The following is a 26,239-nucleotide window of genomic DNA, read 5'->3' on the forward strand; positions in this document are numbered from 1 at the left end:
TGATATTGTGGTTTAAAGTTCAAAGGCGCCGATAAATGCCGAAGGAGTTTTCAACGATTTTAGGGCACATTTGCGCATTTTCACGTTAAGACGGAAAAGGGAATAAAAAATGGCAGAAAAAAACTTAGTTTGGTACAGGAAGAGAATCTTAGCGTACTTATTCGCCAATATCCAGTGGTTTTTGATAAATCACACAAAGGGTACCAAGAGAGAAACGCTACATGTTTTTGCTTTTAAAACACAGTGGGAATGCTCAGGTTTTATTTTAATTTTTAAAACACATTTAAAACCTGTTAGGTTTTATATTTAAACCCAAGTTAAACCACAATGGGAAACAAGCTTTAACAACCCGAGATCTCGACTTGATATCATGCTGAGACATTTACCCGGCTTCTAAAGAAATATTTCCCATATAAACAGCCCCTAAGTGGCGCAAAGTACCGCACAAATGATATTTTCCCGCTCTGCAAAAAATGATTAACTAGGAAATTTCTAACAATTTTAGTAAAATAAATAGACTTCCTCGCCAACTTCGTGTCAAAGAAAATCAGCATAAACCCGGGCAGGCATCGTCTTGTCAGTATGTCATGAAAATAGAAAAAGCCTGTGGACGAGGTTGACTAATTTCCTCTATTTGCAACGTCACACACGGAATATTATCAGACTTTAAAAGAAGCAATGCAAGAATCGTTAGACAAAAAACACTGGGTCGGGTTCGAACCGACATATTCAAGATTTTTTTTTCCATCTTGACGCTCTACTATTTGAGCTACCAGCGTATCTTTTATTTTGCTATGAAATATTATTAGTTGCACACATGAAATTGTATATGGAACAAAGAACTACAGCAAACAAACGTGTATATAATTATGAACAAAAAGACCTTGTGAGACTTATAAGTAGGAGCCCGTACCGCGCACAACTTTACCCCAGGCTATCTTTATTCGCAGTTTACAACGACAGCTTAAACAACGGAAAAGGTCTGAAACGGAGGGCTGCGTTGCATGGCATTTACTGTCGATTCTCTTTGTATCCAGGCCGGTCACGGAACCGAAATATTATCTAGTTGTAGGAATTAGCATGATGCAAACTGGGCTTTAAATGGTTTAAATGACTATATAAAGAGCCCCAAGTTTAATTAAAGTAACGCGTAAGCGCGAAGCGTTTCGTATAGCACATTTGCTAGCTGACCGTTCTATCGCACGCAACTTGTAACGAAGATTTAAAAACATATATTTATTACTACTCTACTACGTGTAAACCAGGACATAATACATCTCGTAAATACAATCAGACAAAAAAATTTTGTAACAAAGCACGTAGAAGGACGGAATGATAAAATAAGAAGGGCAACATTTCTTCAACCACCTGAACTGAAGAAATATGCAGAAACAATATTGAAGCACTTAAAAAATGACATAAAGTAAGTATATATAGAATCCATAACACTACTAATATTTCTTTCAGATAAAAATCATAAAAATATAATCTCTTCTAAGCCAGAAAAAAAGTGAAAAAATGAAGCGTTTCATCCCAAATACATCTAGTTAAGATGTGACTTTCGCAAGGTCTCTCATGAAAGAAGCACAAATTCGTAACAACTAAATATTTTTTGATTTGCCACCTACTCATACCATCCAAGGTTCATCAACATTAAATGTTGTACTTCATTTAAAAGAGATATAATATCGTCTAAAACCCGCAATAAGTATTGACCCGTAATGGCCCTGGTCTGGAGTTTCACTCTCCCTCTCTTTTCTTGTCTTGCTTTTAGACGTTCATTTATGACAGGAACACAATCAATTCTTTTTCTTTGCGTTGGCACCAGCAAAAAGTGAAAATAAAAACCATCAAAGAGAATATCCAACAGCTTTCTACAAGAAAAAAACAAAGTATATGTTCCATATCTTTAACAAGGTCGAATGTTCTAGCGTCGGTTGTCGACTTTCTGCGTTTTGTTTAGCTAACACATTATTATAAATGGTAGAACTACTGACCTAGCTCAGTAATACTGCGTTCTTACGCGAATCCTCTCATCTCCTCTCTGCTGGGGATATTGGTCCATAGGCCGTGGCGGTGGAGGACCTCTAAAATTCTGACCCGGCGGTTCGTTTATCGTTGAACTGTTGTTTAGATCTCTTGCTTTCATATCTTGACTTCGTTCAAGTAGAATTCCGCGATTAATTGGTCCTGGTCTATCTTTGTTTGATTCATTCCCAGTTCCTGAAACATCAGCTTTACCAGGAGGGGGGAGGTGAGTGGTTGGACCTTCAAAAGATCGCTTGCCCTGTGCTGGGACGTATGGATCGTCTGTAACTGTTGGTGGAAACTTATCTTTTTCTAGAAATGTTCGCTCGTACGGATCTCTCTCATATCTTCCGTAAGGGCGGCGGTCTTCTGGCATTCTTCCAGGTAACTCGGTTCTGCGACGGTCTTCTTCAAGGGGGCGGCGTTCCGTCTCTATTCGACGATATGTGTCGTCAGGCAAACGTCTTCTATCTCCTTCCAAAAATCTTCCATCTCTACTTGGTTCCGGACGACCTGCAAAAATAATACAGGGCTACGTTAGAATAACGTAGGAATAGATATTTAAAATCAAATTAATAAGTAAGAGAGGGAAAAGAAGCAACCGACGACCGAGACACAAATCTATCCCAAAAACAAGTAACACTTTACCTCCAGCAGCTCTCCCGCTGTACTCTAGTGGCGGTAAAGCCCCTCGATCATCGGGCCGTCTAAGTCTGTCGTCATATCTAGAACATCAGGAGTTAGAATAACGTAGCCAAGTATACCATCGACAAAAACATATCGGTGACCCCCGAGAGAAAAAAAATTTCGCGGACTTTGCCGAATAAATAAATTCTAACAAAATAAATATTCGTACATTTCATAGCGCTGTCAGCGATAGTAAAGCAATTCACATTATGTCGGTTTGGATTAGCACCTTAATAAGAGCTATTATATTTATTTGTACATACTTTAACCGACAATAAATAAATTCACAACAACAATTTTAAAAAACTGTACGCGTAACGGCAGAAATTATCGCAAAAAAACATTTTATCGTATACCGTAATGATCCGATTAAGCGCCCCCCTCGATTAAGCGCCCCCCTTGATTAAGCGCCCATGAAAAGAATCCACAAATTTAATAAGCGCCCAGGGCGCTTGTTCGGATAATTACGGTATACAAGAAATGAGTACACATTTTATTCGCGAAATATACACATTATCCCTCCGTAAAACTAAATCGCAACAAATAACTCTAAATTCGTTGACATTTCATATTTATCATAACAACAAGTTCTCACTCACCTGTCTTCCAACCTTGGTGCTGGTCTGTACAGTGGATCGTCGCGAAGTGGAACACCACGTGGAGGTGGTCCCCTTCGAAAGTCATCATCAGGTAATCTATTAAAAAAATGAAGCATTTTGAATTATTAACAAAACAGGACAATAAAACAGTTACTTCACAAGGATAGATATAGCATAACTTTTCCTGATATTTCTTCACCAGGCTTCTGTCTTTTTACTACTTAAGAAAATGCCAAAACACCCAACCAAAATACAGTACAGACGTTTCTAAAAAAACATTTATGTTACAAACATACCTGCTTCTTCGCAGCACTTCTTGCTCTCTACGCCTCTTCATTTCGTAGTACCTCTCAAACCTTTCGTAGTACGTGTCTTCCGATTCTCCAGGATTTCGAACTGGCGGTCTATCATCCAATATAGGTGGCGGACCTCTGTCGTCGGTTCGTCTCTCGAATTCTGATACTCTGGGAGGTGGATCGCCATCGAAACGATAACCTGCCCTGCTGTCGGCGACTGCGTACGGATCTCTAGGACGGGGCAACATTCTATCCACATTAGGCGGTGGAATTTCCCTACCCACAGGTACGTCATCACGTCGTACGGGTGGTAAGAAACGCGAAGGATAATCCCGCTCCAAATTTGGCCGATTTATATCATCTGGATAACCTCTTGACTTGTAGGCTTCTTCCGCTCTCCGCACAGCAACAGGTGAGCGATCTCGCTGCAAACCAAGCGACTGCTGTCTGTTCCCATCGTAAGCAACGCGATCGTCACGACTTCTTGTTGATTCAACACTTGCACCCCAACGACTTATATCGTTATCATGACCTCGAGCTGGTTCTCTTCTCAAATCACCATAATCAGGAACAGTCGATTGCATGTCTACGGGACTGTTTCGCAAGGGTGCTTGCAAGTTGGCTTTGTTCAAGTGTTGTGTATCTCTGTTACGGGCTGATGTACCAGAATAAATAACATCCCCACTATAAGACTCCTTTTCGCCATAATTTTCTGACGCTGGATAGTTACGTTGTCCATCAAAATCCGATCTGTCACGTGCATCAACAGACGGTGTCTTATTAGTTGTGGTTGGCGCAGATTCCAAACCAGGGATTGAAAATCCTTTTGGTGTTGGTTTAGGTTCGGTAGGAGCAGGATCGTCATCGTCTACTACCGTAACTGGGGGCGCTTCCTTCATTTTCTTTAAAATACTTCGTACCCTACCACCAGCGGAGCTGCCCTGTTGAGGTGTGGAAGGTTCCCCAGGAAGACGAGTGTTGCTGCTGGGTTGCGAGGTGGCTTGTAGTCGATCTGGTTGTTGTGGCACTTGAGGTTGTTGCGACAATTGCTGCATGTTTTGCATAATTGGTGCAACACTCTTTAGGATATTTAAAATATCTATGGGCAATGGATTTTGCATGTCAGTGGAAGAACTGAACAAATTAGCTGTCTCGTCAGCTTCCTTTTCGCTCTCCTTCGCACCAGAAAAAGCAATATCCCACACGTCCTCCTTCGGCGAGTCTTTCTGCAGCGGCGTAGCAACAACAGCTGGATTTTTCCAAAATGAAAACTGCTCTCTTCGTTGAGGTGCTATGGATGACAGAGTGGATACGTTTGAAGTACTTGCGAACGGTTTATTAATAGCATCAGAACGCACAGGTGGTGCATTAGAGCCAAGCACAGGGATTGAAGCAGACGAACCAATCACAGGTATAGTCGTAGGAGTAATCTCCGTCACGTCGCCGTCATCCGATTGACCTTCCGACTCGCTGTCATCAGGAAGCGGATTCGTAGTGTCCACAATTCTTCCGCCCTTGTCGTGAGCTTTCAGCGTCATCTTTACCGGCTTCTTCCGATCAGGCGCAGATTTCTTTCGATCCGACCTTTTCTTCCTATCCTCGTCACGACCTCTTCTGTTGGAACCCTTTTTTCTTCGATCCCTACTTGTGCTTCTTTTGCGCTTCTTTCTACTTCGCGACTTGGAAGGCGATCCGCGACGACGACGTTTACTTCGCTTACTACCAGACCTGCTTCCACTGTCGCTGGAGCTGCTGCTAGAACTTCGTGAACTTGCAGACTCCACAGAACGACGGCGTCCACGGCTCTGTTTTTTTTCTTTGTTCTTCTCCTCCAAATCATCGTATTGCGGTACCAAACTCTTCGTAATTTTTTTCGTGCCAGTTGACTTAAGTTCGGCAAGTTCTTTTTCAAGCTGTTTTTCGCGCTCGTTTAACATTTTTATTTCATTTTGTTTTCTATTAGCTACAACTTGCCTTTGATCAGAAGAGCCACCCCCAGAAGATTGGTTAGATGTCGCCTTTTCTTTATCTAAAATAACAGACAGCAATCTTTCTTTTAAGGTAGGATCTACCGAATCCAACTCTGGCCCGAGACGTTTCAGTAACCGTTCCCGCTCAAGTTGAATACGCAGATCAGAATCGCTTTTCTTTTCAGAGCCATCTTGACCAGGGGCCACGTTTTTGTTGCCATGGTGATAATCGATAACAACAGCAGCTGGCGATTTCTGTTCAGGATTGAGCATGACAGTGTTGTCCGTGCTGTTTGGAAATTTCTCGCGAAACAACGTTTCACGTTTGATGATCATCATCTCGCGTATTTCTAACTCCTGTCGCACCTCGCGCATGTCACCCTGTATGCGAATCATATCGCGTATGTACTCTTCTTTACTCGGATCGTTTTCTTCAAGGACGCGTAGGTTTTCGCGTACGTAATCCTCCTCTTCGCACAATTTGTTGTATGTTGTTTCGTATTGTTGATACACTGAGATGTCGTTTTCTCTTTCTCTTGTCAACCTCTCTTTTAAACCAATCAAATCATTGTGGTACTCTCGGGAAAGCTTCTTAAAGGTAACTTCTATTTCTAATTCTTTCGCGCGCTTATCCGGATCTTGATGTGGCGCCGGTTTATCGGGTCTTTCGCTCCGTCTTGGACTCTCCTTCGCAGTTGGCTTTGTCACCACAATCTTACTGCCTTGTAGTTTTTCTCTCAAGTCCACCATTCTGCTGTCAGTAGGAGATGTAACTATTTCGACTTTTCGATCACTACTAGGAAAAGCAGGTTCCATTTTGCGAAAAGCTCTGTTATCTCCCTTAAAATCCTTACTGCCACGATTATCTCGTCTGTCACTTCTTGAATCTCTTCGATCATCGCTTCTTTTGTCGCGACTATTTTTATCTCGCTTATCCAACTTCTTTTCGACCCAATCGTCGTTTCTCTCTTTCGCTGCTTTCAGTCTGTTTTTGCCGTCACCTTTAAATGCTCTGTCCATATGAGAGCGACTTTGTAGGTGTTGGTTAAAATCTTTCTCTGCTTTATAGTCAACGCGGCAAACGTAGCACCTCAGCGGTTGCTTCATAAGACTAATCTGTCGCAGATGTTTTTTCCCCTTCATGTGTTGCAAATAGGCAGGCTCGCCAGAGAGCGGGACGCTACATACCTCACAGAAGTATTCCATTTTTTCTCTCAAATGTGAAGGAACCTTCATGCGTTCGTTTTCTTCGGATTCCTGAAACTTCTTCTCGGCTTCTTCCTCAAACTTCTTCTCTTCCTCCTTTTTCTTGTCGACCTCGGCGCGATGTCTCCAGCTGTCGAGGTGAATCCTGTAATTAGAAGGGTTCAAGCAATCAACATTACACACGTCGCAGAAGTTTTTCTTCGTTTCTTGGCGTTGATCGTATTCATGGCCCCTCATCTTATTCAGCTTCATCACGATATCACTCCGTTCTTTATTTCCCTGCGCTCTTCTACTGTCAGCTTCAGACATATTTGCCACTTTTTCCTCTTCTTCTTCTTCCTCAGTTTTCCCCAGTTCTTCCTCAAGTCCATCTACCCTGTATAAAGGTTGGTGTCTAGCCATTAAGCAGTGCGCGTCAAGCTCAATCTTCGTAGGAAACATCCTCTCGCACGTGTAACACAAATGCAGCGCGTCTGCGAGAGCTTTATTGATTAGATCTTCCTTTTGTTTATGCACTGCGGAGGCGTTGTGTTCAATTATCAACTTTTTGCTTGGCAACTGCACCTTGCAGAACAAGCAGTAGTGATTTTCTCGCGCCTCTTCGTTCGATTCGCGTCGACGCCGGGGCGGGCTACGGCCCATCTGATTACGCCCCGTATGGTGCATCGCTCCTGTGCCATCTCGAACATGTCGAAACCGTGTCATTGTTGGCACTGAAAAAAAAGAAACTGATTTTTAGATACGCCTGAAACTTTAAGCACAAAATAAATAAATGAATAAAAACAAGTACTAACATCAATAACACGCTGTAAAATTGTACATGTGTAAAATTTTGGCACCAAGCAATTTTTGCAACTTTAACAAATTCCGGCAACTCGCAAACTATCTACAATAACAAAAAAATATTATATAAGTTAGCTTCCACAACTTAGCCTTCATCGACAAACCTAACATGGTAGGGTTTTAGCATTGAAAAAACCTTCTGTTAGAATGAAAGAAAAAAAGCAGCAGTAAACGAGAATTGTTGCATTTAAAGAAGTTTTAAGAAGGCATAAAGATTCATACAAAAAATGAAAAAAAAATAATACAAGAAATTCATTTTCAAAACCAGTTGAAACAATTGTTGACATTACTTGGGGTCTTAAGATGTTTTTCTTGCATTAAACTAGACCCAGTCTTCCGCTAAAACATCCTTTGTCGTGTAACGCTTACCTTTTGTTATTTTGGCTCAAAGCTTTAAATACAAAGGGATTATAGCCAGGCTTTTAAGATAAATATTCTCCCAATTGTATGGCAGTACAATATTACATACCACAATCAAAACATGAAACAAAATTAGGGCATAATTAGAAAATTCTGCAAAGTAGATTCGCATACAGTGAAACCTTTTAGAGGACATCTTATATAGCGATCACCTCTGCAAAAAAGGCACTGTACATATCAGGCTCTTTTTTATAGCAGACACTTTTCTCAGGGAAGGATAGAAGTAACAGTCAAACTCATGTAACAAAACCTCTATGTAGCAGACACTTTTAAAGTGTACTCGTCTCTAGTGAGGTTGTCCTTTCAAGGTCCCAACTGACATCTACCTCTATGTAACAGACACATCTCCACAGCTAACACTGAAATTTTTCTATGCAGTTATAAAGATAAGAATTAAAACTTTAAGGGACCTACCTGGATTTAAAACATTAGAAAAAAATAATAATCCACTTCTTTAGAAAAGTTCAAAAATCTGTGTTTCTGAAGCGTTTTGACTCATTTTGCCCAGCATTATTGGGCCAAAAAACTGAATTTTGAGAGTCAACTATTCTCTATCTTTGTGCAAAAGATCAGAATAAACTAATGATCCAATCCTGAAAAAAGTTGTATGAACCATATTTTAGGACTGTTTCTGCTCATTTTGCGCTTAACTCTGCTATTTTTAAGCGAATAAGATTTTTTGTTCCCTGACAGTCATTGTTCCTTGTTATTGTGCAAAACATCAAAAAAACTAATCTAATCCTGAGAAATGCCGTAAAATGCTTTTTTTGGAACATTTTGGTTCATTTTGCACATAAATCTGCCATTTTTGAGCCAATAAAAGCCCCTTTTAAGGGTCTATTGTTCTTTATTTATTTGCAAAAATCAGAAAAAATAATGATCCAATTCTGAATAAAGCTGATAACGGACGTACAAACAGACACAGTCATTTTATAGGACCTGTACTGGGTAGGTGAAAAAAGGCATAGGTGTGAATTTATAAATGCATAAAACATAAAATTTTGAGTATTATCTATTATGCAAATAAAAACAAATTGATAATCGTATGAGAATGTTATTCTAAATAAATATTCAAGACATATTTACGAGACCCTGATCATGAAAACATGGTGGTCTTTACGTTTTTGATTAACTTTCCTTTTTTGTGGAAGTTTTTCATTTCCGTTTTCTTTGAATTCTTGGAATTTCTTTCTAGCTTCTTCAAACTTCTTTTCTGCATAATAATATGATTGGCAAATAACAGGCATAATAATTATGGTTAACGTCATGTTTAGATGCTAACCAATAACATTTATAGTAGCATAAGTTCATAAGAGAGCATTTTATTATTTTAAGGTCTTTATTTATATTTTATGTTTTAGTGTAAAAATAAGAAATTGTTATCATTCATGTGCAATGCGCTAGTGGCTCAACTAGACAAGCAATTTGTAAAACTATGATCTTATTTCGCCAACTTAAGCGCAGCTTTGCGTGCAAGACAGCGATCTTTCGCCCCTTATTGATAGGCCTGACCTAATGTGATTGTCCTAAGATTAACAAACATCATATCACAGGTTTTCGATATAAAACATGTAACATAAGCTCTAAATAGATAATAATCTGCTATTACAACATTTGTGCTATAAATTTCCCTGTGAAGTAGTTCAACCGACAGTGAAAGAACTGTGATTCATTGATCTGAAAATAATACCGTAATACTTAGTATTATTGCTCTACTTCTAAGTTCTTCCAAAGCAATCACAATCTAAAAACATCTTACTTCAACGGCAGTTATGAAAATGTTTCCAGAAGAAATAATGCAAGTGTACAAAATACTGCAATGTTTTACATTGTGTATAATGTTCTGTTACATAGCGTGTTACATTTGCGTCACCATTGACAGACAGAGAATAAAAAATATGCCAACATAGATGAAAATGAAAAAGAAAATTTTCAACATCTGACCTAAACTTCCGATGCCATCATATAATATTGTTACAATGTTTTTAGCATAATGCATTAATATATAGATTAATGTTTTGCTTTGCAATTGCTCTTTTTGGTTGTGAACATCAGCAAAAAAGGTCTTGTACATACAGTACTATTTATTCTGCGTGATATCATGGCATGCATAAAACACACCTGCTGCTATATTATGAAATATACACTATTTACCATTCGATGTACCTAAAGTAGCAAATTTCATGCTGTTTTATACTCCACCATGCAAGATATTTACTGCGAACATGGTGGCTATAAAACTATAGGCACTAAGTTGCCTTACCTGATGGTGTTTTGATGTTTCAATATACGTCCTGAATTTTAAAATAATAACAAAACATAATAACAATCTCACCAATTACCAAACTTCTTCTTAATACATAAAAATTTGATTATATTTTCTAAATATAAATATTAAAAATAATCATTCTGTCACACGGAGTACAAAACAATAAACAGAAGAATCCACAAGAAAAAAAATCCTTTTCCTTGTGTTTCAAAAAACCTTGCATCAGTTTAAGTTAAACTCAGTGTGATTAGAGGCTGATCCAGGTCAATTTAGACATCTGATGGGTGCCAAAAAAGAAACACATAAGTTTGAAATGTTAACAGCACCAATCTTGTCTCAATGAATTATCATTTGAAAAAAAAACATAAATGGCGGACACACCACAAAAAAACTTTGTTAAAAGGAGAGACTAAGTAGCAACAATTTTTTTTTTAATGATGGTATGTCACTTTTTCCATTTTAAAGGTTGTCTACTTTGTGGTTAAGTCAACAGAATTGAAAGCGCTGCCTTTCATTTCAAGAATAATAGGCAAGTTTGAGAAAGTAGGAGTTATCAGAAAAAAAACTTATTTGAAAAATCATGCAAACTTACCCATATGTGGAATTTCAGTGTAACTAACTTTCGCAATTTTTGCTAAAAATCGTAAAATGGCAATTTTGGCTGCAAAAGCTGATTATTTATTCAAAATATCATGAGCTTGGCAAGGTCTAGGGGTTAGGTTGTTAAGAATTTAGTACTGGATTCAAAAATAAACAGAAACAAGTTCCAAAAAAACAATAACATCATTTTAGTTTTAGGATTTCTTGCACTTCCGGCATTGAGCCATTGCTAACAATAAAAAACCACATGGGTTCACGTAGCGCCTGCTCTTAAGTTAGATTCTCAGGCACATTAAAAAAATCATATTTGGGGTATGTACACAAAAAAAGGAATTTGCATGTACTGTTAAAAAAGCTTACCTCCCGAGAAAAATCAAGTTGACCTAAATCGATTCATAACATCTTCAGAAAAAACAATTTAACGTTTATTTTGTTAAAATCACTACGGTATTCAAGAAACCAGACAATGTTTACCTCATGTTTTTAAGCCTTCACCTCACTTGTTTGCCATTTTGCAAGTGCGCATTTAAGAGTATAATTATGCGCCTGACGTCACTAGTTAGAAGCTCACATTCGGACCCCCGGATAAAAGGCGAATCTTTGCGGATGTGATGTGATGTGATTTGTAAAAAAAAGTTCCACACGTTGATGAATAAGGACGAACCCTTTTTTTAAATAGTAATATGGCTTCTTGCCCACTTACCTAGTTGTCTTAACCAACAAAAGAAACAAGGTGTATTTTTTTCAACTTTCCCAAAGATCCAAAACAACGAACTATATGGATCAAACTGATCAAGAGAGAGGATACACTTCCAAAGAATTTTAAGATCTGCGAAGCTCATTTTACTTTCGAGTTCTTTGACTTTAGAAAGAAAAAACAAAAAGAAGGTTATTAGATTTTTTCATTTTTATCGTCATTCATCGAACTCATGCGCTATTATCTAATTCGAATACGTTTACATATCAAAACTCACTGATCAAATTAAAAATATTTGCGGATTTTAACTCGCAATAGCAACGACACTCCGCTTCGCTCGTCATTATCTTAGACTTTCCACACTTGCACCACGTCCTTACAGCAACAGCAACACGTGAAGCGACTTCTTCTTAAATAGTATCCTCATCACAGCTCTCCCAACTGAAATCCGAGTGCTTGGTCTAGTATTTCCTTTATATTCGTAAATCACGTATGAATATCAGCCAATTTAGGTCAACTTAATTTTTGTCGGGAGGTAAGCTTTAAAATGACCAGGCCAGTTTTTGGACACAGTAAAACCTAGTTGTAGCTAGCATGTATTATTAATTTATAGGATTCTTATACAGTTTGTCGTAGCCAAATTTTAAAATGAAATGTTTAAATATGAGAATCAGATAAATCGTATTCAATTATATTGCTAATTAGCTAGCTAGCTGTTAACTTCATTGGATGAGAAGTTTAGCTAGTAGTGACTTATAGCCAGCTAAATGGTTGAACAGTTTAAATGGTATAATTTTTTGGCCTTTTGATTTGCCAAGAAATGTTTCAATTTACAATTTACAGTACTTCCACAATTGTTCTAAGATTGGACATCTATGTCCATAGGTTGGAGACTGGCCACCCATTTGTCACTGTCAGAAGATTGGCCTGGCTAGTCTAAGATGGGCGTGTTTCAAGATTGGGCAGAACACTTTTATTTGTCTTATTTTCAACATAAATGCCAATATTTTGTGTATCCATTTTAAAAGGCTAATATCCACTAGGAAAGCGTTCCTTTCATTAGCAGCCCATTTAACATAAATACAGGCATTAAATAATTGGAATTTAAATACAAAAAATGTAATTTAAAACGAGTGACGTGGTTTCATTACCACATTGAAGGTCTCCAGTAGTCCAGCAGAGGCAGGGTGGTTGATGAGTGGATTAAATGTTGCCTTTATTTTAAATGTTGCATTTATTTTAATTTATTTTAGCCCCACGACTAAGACTAGAAATAGTCAAGCAAGAACAAATGCACCTAATCCTTTTTCGTTAAACAAATTATTAAAAATGACAACATTGAAAAAACAATAAGAAAGTGTTGTTGCTTTAAACGATGATCCAGAACAGCCAGGCCAGGCTAGCCATCTTTTCTTTTCCCATGTTTATTCCTACCGTTGTGCGCATGACCCTTTCCACTGTTTAGTGAACCCACGGCTTCCAATATTTGGCAAAAACAACACAAGGAAGAAATTGTCGCTCCTCCCAGTGATCTCTGCGGTACCCCGCCTCACGGGAATAAGTATGATTCCTCCACAAAGAAATTGAGTGAAAAGTTACTGAATGAAGCTTTGAAATATAATACCTGCAATACTAATAATTGTGCCATCGGTTGTTTATATCACGGGGACAAGTAAGCAAAATTTTTAAAGACCTTGGGCTGGGGGAACATCGCAGCATTTTCTAGGAACCCCCTTAACCAAATTTATTTCAAGGGCATTTTGCTTGCGGAACTTTATCGTGGTCACCCTATAAACGGCTTTACATAAGACATCCTGGAAATTGAGCATTTCTTTTTAGGTGCGTTATGTTTACACTCGTCATCGCAAGTTGCAAATAATTACAGATTAAGTCCAATAACTTTTGTGTTGTGTGAACTAAGAATTTCGGATCATTAGGAAAATTTCCCTTTGAAATCGACACCCCACCACCGGACGCACTAAATTGGGAATAATATTGCGCTAACATTCAAAGCATTCTGCAAAATATTGGAAAAGTCCCCTGCTTTCTACAAAGCACCCGCACATATGTTCGCGATTTTTTAAAACTTCTTAGCGTATTAGAAGGGCCGCAAATAACTCTTAAAAAGTAAAAACGAAAATATTAACATGTTGTTATACAACAATTCATACGATAATAACGGAAAAACCGCTGTCCTATTTATTTATACTTCGCATAACATAGCAGCGTGCCAAAATATGTTCACGCGATTACAATTTTTCACATACGTGCTTTGTTAAAAATCAGTTTATTATTAAACGTGGTTCCACACATTAGGCGAATATGCTTTTATACGAACACATTTTTTAACAAGATCGTTTAACCACGACTTCAAATCGAGTCAAAGTCATTTTATTTGTACGGCCACTTTTATTTTATCGGTAACTCAGGATGATAAAGGTATCTGAACAAATGTATTTTATCGAGAAGCAAAAACGCTACAAAACAGTAAAACCAATAATAAACCGGTCGTATTTATAATTACGGTCGTTATAATGCTAAATGGTCTATTTGTCATCACTAAGTTCTTTGGTCCTGCTTTTGTTACTATACAGATACAGACGCTTCGAAACACATTATTTATTTCAAGCCTATTACTTGATAAAGCCAGTCGGTTGAAGCGATAACTTTTTTTGTAACGTCACAGTTGTTTTACGAAGTTCTCTTTCCACCACGTCAAGTTGGCGCATGGTAGTTTCGGAATGATATTTTTTCATGTGACCAGATGATCGTGCGTGAGGTAAATAACCCGTCCTTTTTAAGGGAAAAGCAGAAACTGGTCTTCTTCCTGCTTGCGTAGTCGTGATGTGTCCATTGGTGGCTAGAAAAATAAAGTCACTAAAGCTACACACTTTTTATTCCTGTCTTACCGCTAAAAAAATAAATAGATAAAAAGCTGACGAGATTTTTTGTTAGAACATGCACACTTTAAAAAAATGAGAGATTTTTTCCAAGTGCGCATGTGGTACGTAGACATCTCGACAGTTTTTGGCACAATGGCGGAAACTGCAGTCAAATTGAAATGAGCCTTTAGGCAGACTAGCTAAGAAACATTGAGATTCCGCTAAGAGGTACTTGGCACGTGTTTTTATGCGACTAAAACACGTGTGCTAGTACAAAGAATAGCCGATCTAAATTCATAAAATTTTCGTGCAGTTAAAATTTTGTGCAACCCTTTTTCTCGCGCAATTAATTTTTGCGCATTTATTTTAACGCACATTTTATTTTCGCCCTACCCTTATGGGTTGCACACCTCAATGTATTGTACATCTTTCAAAATCAAAGCATATATTATTGAAGCTTCATCAATTTTAGATTTACGGCAACCAACGCTGATGTGAAAAAAAAGTTTTACGAAACTTTTAAACTTTTTATACTCCTTTTTATAAATTCATAATGACGTAATTTCCGTCTCACGGAAACGAGGCAGCCGTTGCTCCAGTTCTTCATAAATAAAAAAATCGCTATGGCGGACAGTGTATCGAAAAAAGGTAAACATAAAAAACCAAGTCTTGGAAAGCAGTGTGCTGCCTGGGGATGTGATAGTAGAGGTTTAGTTGAATTCGAGGGTGAACGTATCACAAGTGCTTTGAGTTTCTTCCAGTTTCCGAAAGATCCCAGTCTTAGAAAAGTGTGGTGTAATCGTATAAAAAGAGTTGATGGAAAAGACAATTTTAGAGTTACTAATTATACTGTTTTGTGCGAGAAACATTTTGAGAAATCTGATATAATTCGTCCTCCTGGTGGCACATTAAGGAAATTAAAAAAAGGAGCAAAACCTATGCTGTTTGAAGCCATGGTAGAACAGCAGGGAAGTAAACGGAAACCTCCTGTCAACAGACCCTCTCCCCGCAAAAAATTTAGAAACACAGTGTCAGATTATGAACCTCCGACAGAGTCATTTATGATAGATATGCCAGATGTTAGTTGTGATATGTCAAGCCAAACAGAAGAAAGTTTTTTTGACTTACAAAGCAAAATCGAAGCATTGCAGAAGGAAAATGAACAACTTAAAAATGATTTGTTGCACAGAACTGTAACTACAAAATGTAAATTTGTTGAACATGTGCTTTTGTCAGACGGAGCATGTAACCACTACACTGGTTTACCAAATGTTAAAGTTTTCAAAGGCATACTAATATTTTTGAACACTGGTGACAATGGAGAAAATGTGGTATTATACAACAACCAACAGGTCAAAGGTGATTCACAGAGAGGGAGACCCCGAATGCTATCCCCTTTAGAAAGTTTTTTGTTGACCCTGGTACGCATTAGAAGAAACTTCGATATTTTTCATTTATCTTATATCTTTCAAGTTTCTGAAGCTACAGTCACCAATACAGTGTTGACTTGGATAAATTATATGTACGTTAAATTTGGATCAATATGCATATGGCCTACCCGACAGCAGGTAAAAGATGTAATGCCAAAATCAATGATGGAAAAATTTCCAAATGTACGGTGCATTATAGACTGTGTCGAATTCAAAATTGCAGTGCCTGCTTCACTTGTTGTCCATAAATTGATGTATTCAGATTACAAAAGTCACACTACAGTAAAGTTCTGGTTGGAATTGCACCAGGGGGTGGCTTCACTTTTATATCCTCAGCCTTCCCTGGGAGCATATCTGATAAAAATATAGCAGTGAAAAGTGGAATATTATACCCAGAACTCTGGGAGCCTGGTGATGCGATCATGGCAGATCGAGGTTTTTTGATAGCAGAATATGTGAATCCAATCGGTGTGGAGCTGATAATACCATGTTTTTTGAGAGGACGAGATCAGTTCAGTGAAAGCGAAGTTATTCAAAGTCAACAAATTGCCGCTGAAAGAATACATGTCGAAAGAATGATACAGAGATTGAAAACTTTTCACATATTTGATCGAGTTATTCCTGTTAACATGCTAGGTTCTCTTAACCAGATCATCACTGTTTGTGCAATGTTAGCAAATTTTCAAGAACCAATTTTAAAGGTATAGAATGTTTAGAAAAAGAAAATCTTTACAATTATATGCATAAAAATATCTAAAAAGTTTTTTACTGCTACACACACATTATGAGATATACCTCAAGGAGATGATTTTTTCTATAGCTTATTTTTGTGGTAATGTTGCAAACTCGTAAAAATCAATCCTTGCAAAAAATATCACTTTGAAGTATATTTCATATTTTACAAGGTTATGATATGTTTCAAGTACTTATTTATATTTATATATAAAGTATATAAAAATATCTAGATAGGTTCATTCCTCTAATTCCACAATTTCGGGTAACATGTACGTAAAATAAAATTTCAAGATTCGGTGCTGCAATGTATCCCAATATTCTGTGTCAAAGGGAACTCTGTCAATGGCTAATCCTTTCGATGTATAAAATACGAAGTCACACCATGTGCGTGTTGTTATAGCAAGTTGCATTTGTACTTGGTCATAATACGTGTGGTTTTTATTTATAGTAATTTGATTGTTTTCTTTGTTGTAAACTATACACGGGTTTGGTGAAATGTGGCAAATTGTTTTTGGATCAACATCCCTGTACTGTTCGCTGCATTTCACCTCCAATATACCAAAACATCCATCACATATAACTTTACCATCAGGTGTAGCACCCAACACAAAATTGATCGGATCAATGACTAAACCTGATTGTTCTACAGTTATGTTAAAATTCTTCAACTTCATATATCGCTCATAATGTTGGATTGCTATGGGTTCGTAAAATCGACCGTACTCCATTTTCATTTTCATAATCCTGTTCACATTTTTTTTACTCCCTGTCACAATGTTATGGGCTAATGTCTTTGAAGATTTTTCAGTTTTTCGTTCAGTTTTTCGTCCAGTTTTACCCAATTTGTTACATAAAGATGCTGTAAATCTGTTCTTGCGGTATAAAAACCAGTTCGGATCATCAGCTTGATTTCTTGTACTCGTTTCAATCAAGTTAACATCTTCGGAGTGGGATTTTAAATTTTCTAAAATATTGTTTTTCTTTATTTCAACAATATGAATATCCTTAGTAAAAGTGTCTATAACATTTTCCAATGATTGGAATGGAAATTGTGGATATCTTTGATACAATGGGTACTCTTTTTCATCTGATCTGTCAATGCTACAGTATACTGTAAAATCAGGTGGCATAACTGAACACTGATATGAGAGGTACGAACCTGATGGTAAAGTTCCAAATTGTGTCTGTCTGTGATGAACTGGATTGGGATTAAGTAATTTGGTTGCACATATATTTGTTGGTGTTTTATGTTCCATATGTCTTATGAGAAAATTGATATCATCTTTTAAAGTGTTTTTAACTATTCGAGGTTCGTAAAGAGATGAAACAATACCCTTTTTGTCTTGAACATTGTCAGTTTTTTTAGTTTTTTTTCGATGGAGGAGACTTGATCATCATTTCCATGATAGGAACCTTTTCTATTCTACCTCTGGACTGCGGAACATTCCACACGCAGGGCTTTGAAGTACATGCTTTAGTTGCCGGTACCATAGATAGGCCATCTACTACCCACTTTGCTAAAAGTTTCATCATAGCATATGCATGAGAACATGTCCCACAACGTCCAGCTGGACACTGACAGTTCGCAAACTCAATATTGGAGGGTTTTTTCTCTATAGCTAAAAAAGCCCATCTATTTGCTTTTTTCAAACTAGCTGCAGCTACACCCTTCAAACAAAATATTGTTTCATCTTCTTTAACATATATTGTATCAGTATCTAAGAACTTCTCTTCGAGGAATTGTTCGCCGCGCATAAAATGTTTCTTTATTATTGTTGAATTTTTACAAAATGTTTCATTGATATGTTCATGGTAATTTTGAATATGTTCAACTGTAAAATTTGGCATTCCTTTCAAGGATTTCGACCAACCTGTTAAATCAGTTGGTTTTGACATATCAGCTTTGAGTTTCAAAGGGACTGATGGAAGCATTCCCTCTTTCCACAGCGGTTTCAAAATAACTCCCATTTTTTCTGCTTTTTTACGTAGCCAGATTTTATCAGGTGTAGGATCTACAATTTTGGCTTCAGTTTTATTTTCGAAATAGCTCATAACACGAACTTGAGCTTCTTTCAAAGTTGTAATGCCTTGAAGTGTGTCTCCTCGGAATACCAGCCATCTTTTTAAATGTTCGACTTTGTAATTTGAAAGTTTTTCAAAATCTATATGAATATGTGGGTCACTAATGTCATCTTCTGTTAATATGATACTTTCATGAGCTAAATAAAATCAAGAGAAAACTAAGTAGAGGATAAACTATTATATATATTATGGTGTGCTGTGGTAGTTTTTAAATTTTGTACAAAATTTGATGTATATTAATCACCTATCTGCTGACAAAATATATAATATCAGTGTGCACAGTTTGGTGAATCTCCCCTTTCTCGTATACCATTAAAATTTTAATATTAACGTGTCTACCTACTGACTTTTCTTCAAATAGTTCGTTGAAGTCTTCTACTATCATTTCATGGTCTCCGTCATTGTTTTCCATTATAATAAACTGTTCTTGAGTTTTTACACAAACTACTGAGTCTGTGTAGAGAGTTGTTGCTATTAAAATAGCAGTTTTATTGAAGTTTTAAGTTTTAAAAGTAATAAAGTTTGATAGTACGTCTTCTCTCTTGAAAAAAATTCGTAAAATGGTAATTAGCAATGTTTATCATAAAATACGTGCATACAATTATGGAGGTAATCAAATAGTCATCACAAAATACGAAAAATTACGGGAAATTATTATTGAGATAATTAATTCTCCATTATTCGTTGCGCGTGATTTTTCAATGTCCCCGTATCGTAAGAGATAATAAAATATAAAAGATTTGGAGCAACGGCTGCCTCTTTTTCATGATGAGGCTGAATATTGCGCAATAATTTATAAAAAGGAGTATTCGTTGGGGTTTTTTTAGTTCAGGAGCCAAATGCGCAAAAATTACTCGCGCAATTAGAAAATTAGATATGTACAATAATTTAGTAAATTAACCGTATACCTTTTCTGATCTTTCTTGATAATTTTGATTTCGTGCTCTGAAAATAATAAATAAATTGAGCTGATCACTAGGAATTGACAAAACGATCTAATAGCACAGGTGGGTTAAAGCAGGTTAAAAACTATATTCAAATAAAAAATATTCCAAACACTAAAATGCAACGGGCGCCAAATATTTTAAGGAAAAATATAAAGCGTGAGTGAGTCAGTCAATCATTACATGTTAGATTTTATACCAGGATGTTTGGTAAATAAAAATCAGATTTTTTGAATGTATTAGAAATATTTTTATACCTTTCCAATAAAAGCCCTATCAATAGACCTTTCCCGAATTTTCAAATTATGTCAAACTCAATTAAAGAGGTCAACACTAAAAATGATTCTTATGCCTAACTTCCTTAGCAAAAGGTGGAATAAATTACTTAATTTCGTAAATATTTCTGTTCGTTAAGTGCCTCAATTCCGAGCTAAAAGTTACGTTCAAACCCTTTATATAACCGAGCTTTACAAGAATAGCCTCGTTTTCAGAATAATTATTTTCTTTAAATCTAAATAAAATCCAACCAGAACATTATATTGCTCTAAAAACTTCATTTTTGTCATGATAATTTAATATTCTATCTCAATATCCTTATTTGAAAAGCACAGAACCATTACAAAATTTTGGATGACATCATTATTATTATAATTTACGAAATTCGGGAAATGTGTATTTGTTTATATTTAATCTTTGCACAAATACGTGAGTTAGCAGTTGCAAACATCTGTAATTACAGCCTTGTTTTTCCCAAATTCGTGTTTTTGTATATAAAAAACTGAGTAGATAAAAAAGTTCTCTGTGAAGGTAGAACATAATTTTGTTTATTATCAAGCTTCTCCACTCCCCCTTCATCGGTTATATTACGGTTGTTATATTAGTGCAGAACTTACCCTAGCTGTTGCAGGACAGGAGAGAGACGTTTTTCGCTTGTTAGAACTTGCAGGTGACCTAAAAAATTGACGAGCAATATAGAGAAGCATAGATTGATGAATACTACAGGTATATATATTTTTTCTTTTCAACAAAAAATTCGCAAAACAAAAAATTGCGGAATATTCTCTGAGGATATATGTTAAACCTGTAGGATTTAGACCTGCATTTACCCACCGCGGGAATCGAGAAAATAAAAAAATAAAAAAATATCGTACTTGAACTCAATGTTTAGGTTTGTTGGACTGGTTGGTAAGCTCTAAAAATAAAGGTTATACAATTTAAAATATAAAACTTTTATTTTTATTTTCTTAAGAATTCAAAAAGGTTTTTTTAGAAAATAATTGTTAGAAAGGCGTTGTCATTGTTACTGCAAAGTATAATTTTAAAATTTTTAAAAATCCCTTTGAAAGTTTTCTTAATCGTAATCTAAATTTTTCAGGCTTTGTAGCCAAATTTCCTTCGAAACATTTGTGATGGCACAACAGAAAGCCACTTTTTCTTGTTTTATAAGCCGGTTTTAAAATACACGGAAATTTGCCCGTCGTACATGTCGCATTTGCTATTTCCGCACATTAATATTTCGTGCGTCCGTAGCACGACCAAAAAATGGCACGCAAAATACGGGTATTATTGATACAGAGACTTCTATATTCTCCAGTTTGTAACATTGTAAGAAATACAGCCTTACTTAAGGGACTTTAACAAACGTTATTTGTCCTGTGAATTCTCCTTCCCTGAGTCTTCCTTTAATGTGTATATTCTCTTTTTTTTAAAGCTCAAATTTTTCCCATGATTCAAAAAAAAGAGTTAAATTTCAAAGTTTTCTATGCTACAGTCATGTTACAGGGCGTAATCTAGCAGGGTGTTATGGGATCAAATTTAGGGTCATAATACCTAACTTTTTGTTTGCTTTCTCAGGGTCTTAAAAAATGTTTTTTACACCTAATAAAGTACAAACACAAATAATCCATTCCGATAGTTTCGGGAAGCTAGTCATTACAAAATTCGGAGTTTTTAGGATTTTTGAAAAATTTAATCTAAACTTTAGGGCTCTTTAAAGCCACTTGTTCACCAGGAGGACACCATAGAAAGTTCGAAAAAAATATGTGTTCATTCTTACGGTGCTTACCTCGCCACCGACAGACTCAATGATCAAATCTTTACACTCTCTACGTCTCGGTTTACTTTGTGATGCATTCGTTACACTGTGTATTCTTTTCTTGTAGATTTTTGAAAGGGATTTACAAGGTGGAGTTGAAGGCTTGGTGGCTGGTTCGTTCTTTATTTAAGGCAAAACATAAAAATTAGCATAAATCAATGGATCATTATCACCTCATAGGGCTTTTAAAAATAATATATTGCTTCGGATATAAAACTGCAAAAACAGAATATACGATTTTCTACAATCTATTTTCGTCGATACATAGTATCATAGTAACATAAATAACATCCTATGAAGATGATCAAGCTTATAAATACGATCAGTATCATTGGAAATGTTTCTATCTTTCCTTATTATTGACCCTAATGCAATACAAAAATTAATGGGCAAGCGTTAATTTAGGGCAAGCGTTAATTTAGGGCGGACGCTAATTCTAACTTGGTACTAATTTTAGGCCAGTGGCTAAGAAGGGCTAGTAAGGACTAATAAGATAATATTTCAAAGCAGACTGGGCACATTAAGTGTTACAAAAAATAGGTATAAATTTTGGAAAACTGCGTTTTTGCTTGTTTAAGATATAAGTTATATATTACGATATATTCGTGAAAATGTACTAATTTATACACAAAAAAACCTTCTGGATTGTGTGGGGTTACACAAAGCAAAAAATAAATGTCATTTCAAATCAGCTTTTGACCGCTTTGATATTTTAATTCACAACCATGTTAGAAATGGAATTACACAGCGCATGGAACGTAAGAAATCAAAGAAAAACATTAAGTATACTGGCTTACTGCTTTTATGCACATCATCAAATCCAAATCTTTTTCATCGTAAAACCGATCATCGTTCACATAACCATTTAGTTGGGCGTCTAAATAACTTTCTCGCTCCAATAAATATTCTCTTTTCTTTTTGTAGAGTATGTCTTCATGTTTCGCGTACAGGTTTTTCAAAACACCAACTGTAAACATCGCCCAGTTGTTTAATGCTCGTGACTAGAAGAAATAATTGTAGGATCGTACTTTTTATAGAGTCACATTTAAAGACTTTTTTGATAAATAGGCTTTTTTGAGAAGATGATTAAGGACATTTGAGGTAATTTCCATATGTTTTCAAAGAAATTTAGGAGATTTGAGGAGATTTTAAAGGCAACGCCACAAGAGAAAAACAATTTCTGCAAATTTCTGTTTTAAGGGAAAAATTGTTAAAAGCCGTTTTTGGAGGAGATTTGCAGATTTGTACAGTGAAATGTACAGTGGAGATAAATAGAAAAATGGCCAGTATTTCTGGTCATAAAGCATTTACATTGGACAAGATAATGAAATGCGAATAAAATTACATGAAAATCAGACGGCAAAAAATGCTGAGATTTTAATAATCAGGGATCTACACAATTTTACAGCTTTGAATTTAATGTCAATTATTTTGCAGGAAATTATTCAGTCGAATTTGTAGAATTTTGATGAGAATCCTTAACCAATCTTTAACTTAAAGCAAGAAGATTTGAGGTTTTTTACCAAGTTTAAAAAATAATTTTGACAGTCTTATCATTGAAGAAATGGTTAAGTGTGCAGTAAATCACATGTTTAAAATTACTGTTATGGTGTGTAGGCGTGTGATTTTTAAGTCTTCAATGTGATATTAGTTTTAATCATGCAAACAGCACACTCAAATCTGTTTCAGACGTGTGTGGAGGCATGCAAGTGTGATTGCATAAACTAGAATAACTGTTTTAAAAATTTAAGAACTTTTAAAAATTTTTTCAAAATTAGGCAGTTTTAAGGAGTCACGTTCTAGTCAAAAAACCTGTGGAAAAATCCAATAAACAGCAAATTCTTTGTATTCCCTCAATTTGTAAAAACATTGAACAATTATGTATAACTTATAACTGTGTACCTTTGGCACAGCCACCAATCTGCTGCTGTCAACGTGTGCTTCTAGTGAAGGTGGAGCCACTCCTAAAGAAACAAAATTCCAGAAAAACCAAAACACACTTTCTTTTTATGTGTATACTGTAAGATAACTGACATTTGAAAAAGTTTTTATAAATTTCAGAGATATGCTCCTAAAATGATGTCTATTTTCCCTCAATTCTCTTAGGTGCTGAATCACGTAAACAATCATAGAAAGAGATATATTACGACTTGTTGTAGTGGTATGGCCACGGAATAAAATCAAATCTTTAGATTTCCAACAATGGAATAGTGGAAATTGCCATAGAAACCAACTCACCTAATATATTTGCCACATGGATAGATGCTTCATTGTCTCCTGCCCAAGATCTAAAAACCAAAACTCTTTATTTTACTCAAACTTTAACATATATACATCGCATACCAAAATGTTGCATAATAAACCTTGAAGGGAACTAGAGGTGTATATTCAGCAAACAAACAACTTACCACAACCTGGGACAAGCAAAGAAATGTCCTTTTAACAAAAAAATTTTGTTAATCAATTCACCTTTATAATATAAAGGGGTTTATAAGGACAGACTTGATACAGAGGAAGTTGAGCTTAGATCTAACACAGTCTAGATTGTCCAACCCATGCTAGCATGGAAAACGGACGTTAAGCCGAGAATGATGAGAATGATGAATATCTATGCATTGATAAAGTTTGAATGCACATCCTTTATCAGGTCTAAAATTACTGATGACAAAAAATGCCAAAATTTGCTATTACTTAATATGACTTTATAATTTATGCAGCATAATTAAATTTAAAATTCTTTAAATGTGAATATCTTAAGAACGAAAAGAGCTTTTTAAAAAATCTAAATTTTTTTTAAGTAATATAAGTCCAACATCCTTTTATACCTTGGGTTCCCTTGCACATATATAAATCACATATGTATTGCATATCATAAATTCCATATCACAGCTTTACATAAAAGCGGGTAGGTACAAATGCGTGTTTTAAAATTAATTCAAAATGCTGGAAATTCAATCCTCTGACTTTTAAATCATATTTATTAAATTGGTACCTATTATAGGAAATAACAAATTTATAGTTTTTAGCAACATAAATGTCTCATACATTTAACCAGGTTTTTACAAATGAGTCCAATTAGTCAACATTGATCAAAGCTTAAAAGATAACTTGCTACTCTGTATCAATCAACATCGATCCAAACATTTAAGTGTAAATTCGCCCTAACTTTTGACTTGTGTACTACTTTGTCCTGTTCTTTGGAAGAGATACGTACAAAATAATTAACTTCAAAATAAGTTTTTTGTTTGCTAGATCTAAAAAATTTATAATTTAACAAGTTTTAGGTAAATATCTTCAATACTTGTTTACTTTAAAAAAAGAAAGAAAAAAAGCTTTGGTATTCCAAAAAAGTCTATTGACTAAAGGTACAATTAGAAACAGTGTTAAACAAACAAAAAAGTGTTTGTTACCTTTTCACGAGAAGTTTCAAGCATTGAAGTTGTCCACGTAATCTTCTTGATTCTTTATCAGTTTGTTGGACTTGAAGTTTTAAAATACTAATTTTATCTAACAAGGTTTGATTCTCAACTCTTAATCTGTCTATCTTTGAACTCATTATTTAAACCTAAAATAAACTACATCAACTCTATTTGAACTTGAGACTTAATAATATTTACCACTCTTACCAATCGATTTTTCATATGTAAACATATTTATCTATCCTACTGTTACAACTACTAAACAAAAATGTTACTCTGAAGCACAATAAACTTAACTCAATCTTTAGTCTTTCTAATACACATTGGCGCTCAGCAATTGTCAACACAAATGTTGGCCCACTAACAAAGCAGGCAGGCAAATAAATAAATATCAGATTGGCAGTTTTTTGGTGTTATAAATATATTGCATTATAAAGGCTGATCTGACCTTACAGATAAGCATATTCTTATTATAGTCTACACTTTTTAATCGCTAAAGTCTCTGAGACTGATTAAGTTGCTGAATATTTTATATTTCTATTAAGACCCAATCACTGAAGGCCCTTTTAGACATTTAGAATTTAGACATCAAGTTTATTAAAAAAATAATACTACGGAATATTAAATAGTGTATTGAAAAATTATCAACAGCAGCAAAAAAAAAAAAAAAGTTTAGTTTAGCTATGAATAAAATCAAAATGTTCTGATCTTATTGAGCTATAGTTTACAAAGAACAAAGATCAAAGAATACAGACATCCAATAATACATGTGGCTCTAAATGTAGCAACTTGTACAGAATTATTATGCTGTAATGTTTTAAATTGAACAGAATGAGTGAGAATGAATCTAAAGTAAAGTAACAAACTTAACAGATAGGAATAAATTATTGAAAAATTAGTAGTTTATTTGAATGTAAATTAAAATTATTATAATATTTTTCTGTTACCATATATAGTAAGTTTACTCGAATAATTTGTCATCTAAAAGGACCTACAAACTAAAACCAGGACAGGCAAGGTAACAGAACTATAGCTAC

The 26,239-nt window shown here is 35.5% G+C and overlaps 3 protein-coding genes across 4 annotated transcripts; all 3 read right to left on the reverse strand.

Moving 5' to 3' along the window:
• Positions 1-1,221: 1,221 nt before the first annotated feature.
• On the reverse strand, positions 1,222-10,441 carry LOC130614668 (uncharacterized). 2 transcript variants are annotated; one of them, XM_057436103.1, is made up of 7 exons: positions 10,385-10,441; positions 7,581-7,672; positions 3,611-7,499; positions 3,315-3,410; positions 2,677-2,753; positions 1,998-2,541; positions 1,222-1,874 (listed from the first exon to the last, which is right to left on the reverse strand). In XM_057436103.1, exons 3-6 carry the CDS (start codon positions 7,489-7,491, stop codon positions 2,003-2,005), a joined length of 4,593 nt encoding a protein of 1,530 aa, XP_057292086.1. In that variant the 5' UTR covers positions 7,492-7,499; positions 7,581-7,672; positions 10,385-10,441; the 3' UTR covers positions 1,222-1,874; positions 1,998-2,002. The 2 variants fall into 2 exon arrangements, with proteins under 2 accessions (XP_057292086.1, XP_057292087.1); XM_057436104.1 differs by having other exon boundaries at positions 10,313-10,437.
• Positions 10,442-14,038: 3,597 nt separating this feature from the next.
• LOC130614671 (uncharacterized) lies at positions 14,039-26,223 on the reverse strand. The gene is made up of 9 exons (XM_057436107.1): positions 25,194-26,223; positions 24,022-24,071; positions 23,686-23,747; positions 22,581-22,784; positions 21,754-21,903; positions 20,840-20,880; positions 20,582-20,639; positions 19,653-19,689; positions 14,039-14,475 (listed from the first exon to the last, which is right to left on the reverse strand). The coding sequence occupies exons 1-9, from the start codon at positions 25,337-25,339 to the stop codon at positions 14,249-14,251; spliced, it is 975 nt and encodes a 324-aa protein (XP_057292090.1). The 5' UTR covers positions 25,340-26,223; the 3' UTR covers positions 14,039-14,248.
• On the reverse strand, positions 18,025-19,594 carry LOC130614672 (uncharacterized). The gene is made up of 2 exons (XM_057436108.1): positions 19,084-19,594; positions 18,025-18,881 (listed from the first exon to the last, which is right to left on the reverse strand). Exons 1-2 carry the CDS (start codon positions 19,154-19,156, stop codon positions 18,025-18,027), a joined length of 930 nt encoding a protein of 309 aa, XP_057292091.1. The 5' UTR covers positions 19,157-19,594.
• Positions 26,224-26,239: the final 16 nt, after the last annotated feature.

This window comes from Hydractinia symbiolongicarpus, chromosome 11 (genome assembly GCF_029227915.1).
Source record: "Hydractinia symbiolongicarpus strain clone_291-10 chromosome 11, HSymV2.1, whole genome shotgun sequence".
In the NCBI taxonomy this organism is placed as follows: Eukaryota; Metazoa; Cnidaria; class Hydrozoa; order Anthoathecata; family Hydractiniidae; genus Hydractinia; species Hydractinia symbiolongicarpus.